Consider the following 9,830-nt stretch of genomic DNA (forward strand, 5'->3'; position numbering starts at 1 on the left):
TTCCCTGGTATGTTACAGATGTTTGTGTATTACGCCGGCGTACTCGGAAGCTACATCTAGATGTGAAACTGCTGTTTATCTGGTATCAGGGAGGCTGTTCAATCACTAGATTATTTTTATTACTTACCTTGTCTTTAGTAGCACAAACAGGGTTCTTCTCCTGTTGATAATCCATATAAATTGATCAAAGTACCTTTAACTTCGCCTGCATACTTTTTACGGGGTGCCCTGGCGGATATATCGAGTGCAACCTGAGAAGCAGAAGTAGGCTAGCAGAGTACGGGAGGTTTGACAAGTAAGCTAATATAGTGAAAATTTGAATCTAATGCGATATTTGTGGTGATTAATTTCTATAAGTGATCCTTCTATTGTTTTTTTTTTTCTCTACTACGTTTTCGTATAGCCCATTCTGTTAGGCTAAGAAATATTTCATTACCGGTTGCTAACCAAATCTAGCTAGCTAATGCTAAACAGAAGAACAGAATTTTAATGTCTACAGCTGATTTTATTAATGTCCCATCCTTTCATAGAGCTTTATGTTAATTTTAAGTGTTTTTACAGAATGGCAGACGACTCCTTGTTTGAGTTTCTCCATATGGAGATTGTTTCGCACATTTTCAATGAGCAGCAGTCGAGTAAAGGAGAGCTGGACAACAAGGTATGTTTATTTACAAGCTTGAGTCAAATTGTTTTTTCTGATATAGAGAAAGCCTGTAAGCAATTGCATAGCCCTAATCCATTAATATATACAAAAATAAAAACTGTAAGATGAAATTTAAAGCTGCGAAGTTAGTAAAACGCAAAAAATATGATACTTAAATTACTTTTGAGCATGTAGGATATTAATACATACCAAGCAATTGCTTAGTCTGTGTTCTCTCCTCTCTAAATTCTGTGTAGCACAAGTTTAGCATTTACCACATTACAAGATATTTTGTTGCATTTTTAACCAATTCACTTGTATGTCTATATATTATTTCACCCAAGGACAGAGCGGCATGTATTTCTCTCTTAGAAGCGATGGGCTTCAGGGTGGGACAAGGTCTCATTGAGAGGTTGGTGATATTCATAATAAGGGATATTTAACAGTGGATGCATATCCGACCACTGATCTCCCTTCTAATATGTATATGATTTGATGTTTGCTTGCAGACTGACACGGGACACCCCCAGCTTTAAGGATGAGTTGGATATTATGAAGTTTATTTGTAAAGACTTCTGGACTAAGGTGTTTAGGAGACAAGTGGATAACCTCCGGACAAACCATCAGGTAAAATATTGTTGAAAAAAATCTGGTTCACAGAGAAGAGCAATGATTAAATGTAATTTTATTCATGGTGCTGAAGACAGTGTCAAACGAGACACTGCTTTGTAATATTGTAGTATTGACATACAGAAAGCAAAGCCTCCAATTCTGCCCAAGGTTCCAATAAATGACAAACAGCATTTGAACTAAAACCAAAAGCCTGTAAAGTTCTTCTTTTAAAAGAGGTTTTAAAAAAAAACTACTCAGGGAAATGGTAACAATTCTAGAAATGTGTGTGTTTCAGAAGAGCATTAGCAAATGTGAATGTCCAGAACAAAATATAGCGCAGTCTAACCATTTATTTTGCACCACAGGGGACCTATGTTTTACAGGACAACAAGTTTTCTTTTCTGACTCAGTTTTCCGGTGGGAAACAGTATCTGGATCAGGCCCCCAAGGTACAGAATTATCACCTTGTACACTCAAGTAGATGTACACTGCTGTTAACTTTAAATCTAACATAAACAGGCAGATAAAATGTTTATGACACGCAGCTTATGAAATCAGTTTGTTTTAGCTAAGCTGTAACTGATCAATCTATTATTTTTCCCAGTATCTTGCTTTTTCTTGCGGTGTGGTGAGAGGAGCTCTGTCTAACCTCGGACTGGAGAGTGTGGTGACAGCTGAGGTCTCCATCATGCCGTCATGTAAGTGTCCAATACATGACTTCTATTCCTATGTGCACAACTAAGGTATAATATTTTCACAGATTCCAAGCAGTAACTAAAGTGGTTAGCTACAGTAACTAAAACTCACAAGCAACTTAACTGCTTGAGTTGTTTTTTGGACAAATAATGGTTCTAATTATAAGCAAGCAATCAAGTAACATAACATCTCTGGATAAAAGCCTGATTAATGATGGACTAAGGTGGACAACCTGTTCACCAAGTGGGCTTCATCAACTGATACATAGCTGTCCGATAAGTTTGTAAAATGCTACCTAATAAAAGGATGTAAAAAGATTCTATTAATTTGCCCAGAACTGAATCTTGTGGAACATCACAGATTAAGAAAATTGATTTAAGAGACATACTCTGAGATAGCAGGCATCACTATTGCCTAATATTGGGGGGAAAAAACTGACACTGTAATTTTTTCTCTATCTGTGCAATTTGAGAAAAAAAAAGATTTTTTTTTTTTAAACAGATGACTTGAATAAAACTTGAACTGATTTTATCTGTTTTTGTGGATGTATGTTTTTTGTCTGCAAGGACTTCACAATGTTAGAAAATTTTGTGCTGGTGATTATATTGGTAAATATTATGATAAAAATATCAGTTGCCATATTCCCATTTTCTTCTTTCCTCTTCTTCTCATTTGTGCTTCCATCACTCTGTGACCTTTAGCATTTTGGACAACATCATTATTTTCAGTATGAGACTCTGTTGCTGTAAGACTCTTAACAGCAGCGGTGTTATTACTTCAGTGTGAAAACACAACTTCAAAATACTTGAAAATATTACTGCACTCCAAAACAGTCCTTTGTGATATTAATATCGCAACATATTTGAGATTTATATCTATACCTAAAAAGTCTCAATGGAGTGCTACTTTAACAGGCCTGACTGTTGAGACTCAGAATTTACAACCTACATAACCAGGATAAACGTGACAGTTTTAAATGAGACCACTGGAGTTTGAGTGTGTGTCTCATTGAGAAAAGAAATGGCTACTGCTACAGGATAAATGTGCTCTCACTGATCAGTAAGCCCAGATCATCTCATTAACTGTGCTGACCATTTTTGTTACTTTACTTTTGTGTAGATTATAATGATGGTTCCCTTTTTTTTGCCTCTTGTTCTCCTAGGTAAGTTTCAGGTGGTCATCCAGAAGCTGTAACCCAGTTGCCTTGGTTACCCTGGTACACATAAATGGTGCCAACGTGTTGGGAGGAATGTACCTGTATTTCCACTGATCATAACGGACATTGGAATATATGATCACGAATGGGTCAAGTGGGTGATGGATGGGTCAACTCGGATCCTCCAAACCACTGTTGGGACTTCAACAGCCCACTTTGGAGGCTCTTTAGCTCACTTTTGGTTTTGTGCATTTTTTTCCTCCTTTTTAAAATTTTTTTGAAATGCTTGTCCATTTAAACTGTGTAATATAAAGTTATCAGTTCTTGTGTAAAGTATTTTTGGGGGAGGCTGGCACTGATTGATCAGCTAAATGTTAGAACAATTTATCCAGTGCAAACTTTTGACTAAATCTGTCTGACTAAACATTCATAATTTTTAAAAGCTTGCTTCAATGAACTAACTGGGAAAGCCTTGCTTGGGAACAAAACTGCTGGACCTAAATATTAAATGTGAAGATGTAGTGAAAAAATGTGTCAGCAGATGTAGTGAAAAAACAAACAAAAAAAAATAAAGCCAATTCTATAACTAGTGTGTCAGAAATCCCTCCTATATTTTGTTCCCTGATTGTCAAAGTTAATGTAAACCTGATGCAAGTTTAGTACATCACTTGAAGTTCCTATGAAGCCTAAACAGCAAATTGTTTGGTAAATGTTGGATGCTGTTGGTGTATGTGGTCAGTGATGGTAAAGTTTGTGAACAGATCAGGTATGAGAAACACCACATGGCAGAACTGCATCTATGTCTGGTGTTTTTGGTCATTTTGCCTCTGCAATCAATTCGTAGTAATTTGGATTCATATTGCTGGCACATGGATTAAATGGAATTAGATCTTGTGTTCCCAAGTCAACCGTGCATTAAAATGTATAATTAGAATCAGATCTTGTTTGTGGGGGACCCTGATCTTCTAAAATGATTGAATGTTATTATACAAGCACTACTTCTACCAAATACTAGATTGAGAATGCTGACCTGATTTCATGTGTATATATGTTTTCTCAGTTGGCTGTAAATCATGTTTGTAAAATTCTTTCTTGAAATGCGTTATGTTCAATGACAATGTGTTTGTTCTCTGTTCAGTCATAGGGTCTTAAAACAAGACTTCTCTTTGTAAACTTAATAAAACTGTGATGTAAAAGACAATGCTGCGCTCCATGAAAATCTTGTCATGTTTGGTAGAGGAACTCAAAGCAGTAGTTTCTTTAAGCCACCAGATGGAGACACATGACACAATCATTATACGTTTGAGGGTTTATTTATTCATGTCTCAGTTTTACTTTACACAAATACTTGTATTCCTTTTTTATCATATCCTTGCTGAAGACAACATTTTTTTTATATTAAAGAAGAGTAATACCAGTTGTGCTCTTGTCAGGTTTTCCATTAGCAACATAAACATTCCCCAAAGGAGATTTGGTTTGGTTCTAGGGAGAAAGACACATATGGGATGCACACTTAAAAATTTCCAGTTTCAGTGGAGAGTAATGTACTCTTTATTGTTATAACTCATAAAATAATATTTTGCTTGATAGGTTTATGTTCTGTAAGGTGGGTAATGCACAATTCAGGGTTTTAAAGATGATCTAGTGAATTGTGAATTTTTAAAGTCTTGTTTCATTCGATTTGTATTTTTTTAATTGTATGTGTGGATGATAAAGATTTTATTGCTTGACTATCTCTTTATTTTCAACGCTATTGTCTCAAACTGCTCTCATAGCCCTGCTGTGTTCCCCTGTTAGAACGTCTCAGAAACAAGTGTGCTTAAGCTATCTCGAGTTTTCAAGAGAAGTTAAGGAAAATTGCTGAATATACCATAAATGGTTACTTTTCACTTGTAAATCTGCACAGTGTAATGTAACCCTTATGAAACTTTTATTCAACCATAGAAATCTAGAGGAGGTGGAAAAAACAGACTAGGAATCTCAGTTAGTTGACTGTATTCCTTTGCAGCCAAGCTCAGTCTTTTTCTGTTCGTTGCAACCCATTAAACAGCCCAAATCCTCTCTTGAGAGGAGGAAAATAATCAGGAGGAGGGATTAGAGAAAGACTGAGAGGGGGTAGAGTTTTAGAAAGTTGGTGGAGGAGGAGATTAGGAGAGTGGGCAAAAAAGAAAAATAGATGGAGAAAATGGAGAGCCTGGAAGGAGGCTGTAGGGAGAAGAAAGGAAGAAAAGAGACTTTCATTGGAGGTTCTTGGAAACAGAGAGTTAGGAGAAGGAAACAGAAAAAGGTGACAAAGGTGTAATAGTGGTCTTCAGGCAGTGTTTCCTTTCACCTGCAAACAAATTCCTCTGCTGAGAAGTAGGGTTATATGGAGACTGATTCTTCCAGTGAAACCGAGGGACAATAGTTGCAGCTCAGCAGGGACATTTTGTCTCTTTTCTTCCCTCCCTTGTGTCGCCCAATAGACTCAGAAAGGAGCCTGAACAGAGGGGGCCTGAACGTAGGGGGCTCAAGAGCTGCACTCAGAACCGTTCATGTTTCTGTAACTAAAGTTCACCAGACAAGTACAAAGAAATATGCTGTCCAGACTGAAAAATTACTCACCTGTTTATTTCCGACAACAAGGAGCCTGTGTTTCCCTGTTAAAGATTAGGGTTTTCTTGACTGTATTATGGGTAACAGATCTTTAGTTCAAGTCTTCTTGAACCCCTTATATTGAGTAGAGGTTTCTCTTCATAGATTCTCTTGAACTTCCCTTAATCTTTTGTATGATAAATTGTGACTGCTTCACCGAGTCCTTCACTTTTCAAGAAGCAAGAAAAGGTGGGACACACAGAAAGGTCCTGGATGCATAAGTGATTGCCCCCTGAAACTACCTCTTTGCTAAATCACCTATTTAAATCATATTCAGCAATCAGACTTTTATAGTTAACACCTGCCATCAGTTAATAGTGATACATAAGAAGCAGAAGTCAGCAATCTCCAATATTCCCCATATATCTGGACTAAAGAGAACAGTCTTGCATTTCAAACAAAACATCCAGATCTTGCTAAAGTTTCCCAAAACCTTGTGGGAGTTTCGGTTATCGCTCGAATTAGGATAAACCGCTACTACTGTCACCACCATTGACTGTCAAAATCACAAGTTTGACACAACTGTGAACGTTGCCAAAAGCACACTCTACCCACAGTGAACCATGTTGGTGATGGTATCGTGATTACTTTTCTTCAGAAGGAACTGGGGTTCTGTCAAGTGTGAAATCATTACCAGATCTAGACACAAATAAGTTTTGACAAAAAAAAACCTAATCATCCAGGTGACTGGTAGAAAGCTGGAAATGAAGACAGATTTTTATAGCATCACAACAAATCTTCATTAAAATTAACAGAAGAAAAAATTAAGTTCTGAGAGATTTGACATCAAACAGCATCAAAAACCAAGAAATCATGATCTGACATAAATTTGTTATAAAGGTATTGCTGATTAAACTTTAGCTTTAATAACATAAAGCTACATATTTTTTAAAGTTTAATCAGTATTACTTTTATAATAAATTTATGTCAGATCATGATTTCTTGGTAAATGTCAAGTTGTCATAATGAAGATATTTTTGCCTAGTTTAATAACAAGTTGTCATAACAAAGACATTTTGAATAACGTCAACTTTGTATTAAAAGTGTCATGATTTACCAAATGACACTTTATGACAACTTTCATAAATATTCATGAAGACTTACTCATGTTTATGATGGTGTCATGATAGTCTTATTCACAACCTGTCAAATAAAGTGTTACCTTGCAGGGTTGTGCTAACAAGTCCTCATACACCCATATTGCTGGGCTTAATTTGCATTATCTCATGGGAAGACACAAAGTTTCTTCCTCTCAAACTCTCCCACAACTCTTTTCTCACCAGTTTTCATCTTCCCCCACCCTTACCTTTTTTCCCCCTTTCTTATTTCATTCAACTTTTTCCACTCATGCATGGCGGGACGCTCAGGCTCTCAGACACACAAACACAAACTTTGTCTCTATGGCCCATATGTTGACCTATGGTGGACCTGAATGCAGCCATCTGCCTGCCTTTCCTCTGTCCCGCAGCGCAGGAGTGTGGGATAATGTCTCTAGGAAACAATGCCACATACCCATACAAGCACACACATGCCTCTGAACCCTGCACAGCTAACCAATCACTCCCAGGAAGGCCAACCCATCTGCTGTTGTAGAGACTAGATAATAGAGCTTGAGTGTGTGCATGTATGAGGAAAAAATAAAGACTTCAGTAATGAGGATCCTTAAGAAGACCATACTCTTATTTTATCTGAATGATAGGCACCGATACATTTTGTGCCGAACATGGCAGAGGCTAACTCTGCCATGTTCTAACCAAAAATACTTGAAAACTGAAAACTAAACAATTTGCAATCATGTTTTGGTCATTAGACTAGAGATGACTAAACTAGGTCAGCTGAGCAGGAAGAAAGTGAAAAGGAATGTAAGTGGCAGTAATAGAATCAACATTTTTACACATCTCTGTATTTTGTTATGCTAAAATCGCAAACTGTTATATTGGGTTATTTTTGGATATTATGTTAGAAACCATCAGAGACAAATGCATAATTGTGTGTAGGAACAGCTGAGTTACATGGCTTTCCAAAGTGTTTACAAGTACAAATCTGAAAGGTCTTCATCTGTTTTATATCTACTTCATCTTCTATATCTACTCTTTGATCTGATACTCCTATTTAAAACTATTGCATTTGATATATATTCCACCTGTGTGTAATGAATCTTCAGTATAAGCAGCTGTTCTGTGAAGACCTCAGGAGAACATTAATGAACAAACAACATCGTGAAGATCAAGGAATAAAGCAGAGAGGTTGTGAAAGTTATGGAGAAGTTAAAAGCAGGTTGTTAAACAGTGTCCCCAGGCTTAAAGCACAGTGCAGTCATTGGAAAATGAAAGTGTGGCACAACTAAGCACGTAAACTAATTGGCCGGATAAAGAATGTATTAACCAAAGAACAGCCTTGAGGCCCATGGAGAGGCTAGAAAAGCTGCAAAAATCCTCAACTCAGTTGGAAAAGATTGTTGATATGACAGCCATTAATCATGCAATCTGCAAATTGAGCTTTAGTTCATTGTGCTGAAGAAAAAGGCATTCAATATAGTAAATCACAAAATTTTACCAAAATTATCACCTTACACTTCTGCAGGAAAAATATTCCTCTGTGGCTTTATAATTATCCTGATCAACAATTTCTTGTAAGTCCTGGGATCCAACAAAGATCCATTTTGGGAACACTTATTTCTTGAATATAAAAATGATTTGTCTAATCCAATGCATTAGTGTTTTTGTTTCCTGTACTTCTTGCTGATGATAGCAATTTGTTTTAGTTGTAAAATTTTCCTCAGCTATCATCACTAAACTAATGCTTATTTGGAAACTACGTGAAGTTTAATCTGTTTCTCGATCTATGTAAATCTGAACTGGAAGTTATTCAGTATGGGAGGTCTCATTTTCTGGTTTTCTTGGTGTGTTGATAGAAAAAAATATAAGTTGGAAACATAATTTTTATTTTATTTCACATAAATGTTTCCAACTTATTAAAATCATTAGTGTTATGGTTAACAGCTCCACTGTAGATTTATCTATCTCATAGTCTAATATTAAATAAGGAGCTACCTATCGTGTCCATTATTTAACTTGTTTTGCAAAATACATTTTCTAGAATTTTTTGACATAGTAATAATTCACACAATCATCAAGCCAGACATAGAAAACATCTTTTTCATAATTTAATTGTTTGACAACTCTGAAAAGAAGTTGAAAAGAGAAACCCGTCCATCTGCTGAACTTTCTACACTGAACTGCAGCATCTCAGTTCAGTGGCAGTTCCACTACATACTACCTAGAGTCGTGAGGTCAGCATACGAAATCATTTGGGCTTAACCCCCATCTGTCCAAGAACTCCCTATTGCCAGAGCAGATCTACCAAGATCATAAAAGATTTCACTCGCACTGCACATGGTTTGTTTTAACTTCTATCCTCTGGAAAATTTAACAGCAGTCCAGAACAACCAGGTTTAACAGGATCTTGTTCCCCCATCCCAAGCCATCACAAAACCAAACTGTTACATTTCTGTACATTCTTTATGCATGTTTCATATCTGAACTTTTTGAACACAAGGGTTTAAATTACTCAAACTTACTGTTACCATCTTGTTAATTTGGTTACTCACGGCTTTATTACAAGTTTATACTCATGCAGTATAACAAAACGAGTGCAATACCACTATCATGTGAACAATGTGCAATATTCCCTTTCTCATTCTAATAGTCTGTGTTTTATATAATGTATACTGTAACATTCAGCTATGTTGTATAGGTTGAATAACAGCTTACCAATCTTAGCAATATTCTTCTTTCATTCATCAGTTTATTTTTTCCATAAAAATTTTTTTCGCCAATTTGAACATTTCAAGTTGTAGTTTTTGAGTTACTTGAGGTGAATCTCACAATAAACTCTTTGTTTTTTTCTTTTTTCACTTTCACATTTTGTTATCTTTTTGGCTCCGTTTGATTTTGAATTCTACAGATAGAATAAAGAAAGCCGATGCTGAAAGAAACCCACAAGATAACAAGTTTGTCTTTGCATACAAGGAACACAGAAAGCCTGTAGAAGAAGGTGCTCAGCTAAAAATGACAAGATCATAATTGT

At 36.2% G+C, this 9,830-nt stretch overlaps 1 protein-coding gene across 1 annotated transcript; it reads left to right on the forward strand.

The window, feature by feature from the left end:
* The first annotated feature begins 42 nt into the window (after positions 1-42).
* Positions 43-4,308, forward strand: LOC102219512 (trafficking protein particle complex subunit 6B). The gene is made up of 7 exons (XM_005809014.3): positions 43-295; positions 562-658; positions 988-1,055; positions 1,153-1,270; positions 1,621-1,704; positions 1,860-1,953; positions 3,114-4,308. Exons 2-7 carry the CDS (start codon positions 563-565, stop codon positions 3,143-3,145), a joined length of 492 nt encoding a protein of 163 aa, XP_005809071.1. The 5' UTR covers positions 43-295; position 562; the 3' UTR covers positions 3,146-4,308.
* Positions 4,309-9,830: the final 5,522 nt, after the last annotated feature.

This window comes from Xiphophorus maculatus, chromosome 18, assembly GCF_002775205.1.
Source record: "Xiphophorus maculatus strain JP 163 A chromosome 18, X_maculatus-5.0-male, whole genome shotgun sequence".
NCBI lineage: Eukaryota > Metazoa > Chordata > Actinopteri > Cyprinodontiformes > Poeciliidae > Xiphophorus > Xiphophorus maculatus.

Excerpts from the sequence above, each read along its gene's own strand:
- LOC102219512 (XM_005809014.3), top strand. The coding sequence starts at position 563 with ATGGCAGACGACTCCTTGTTTGAGTTTCTCCATATGGAGATTGTTTCG. Across the intron at positions 1,271-1,620 it reads ACCTCCGGACAAACCATCAG|GGGACCTATGTTTTACAGGA; the intron begins GTAAAATATTGT and ends TTTGCACCACAG. Across the intron at positions 1,954-3,113 it reads GGTCTCCATCATGCCGTCAT|GTAAGTTTCAGGTGGTCATC; the intron begins GTAAGTGTCCAA and ends TTGTTCTCCTAG.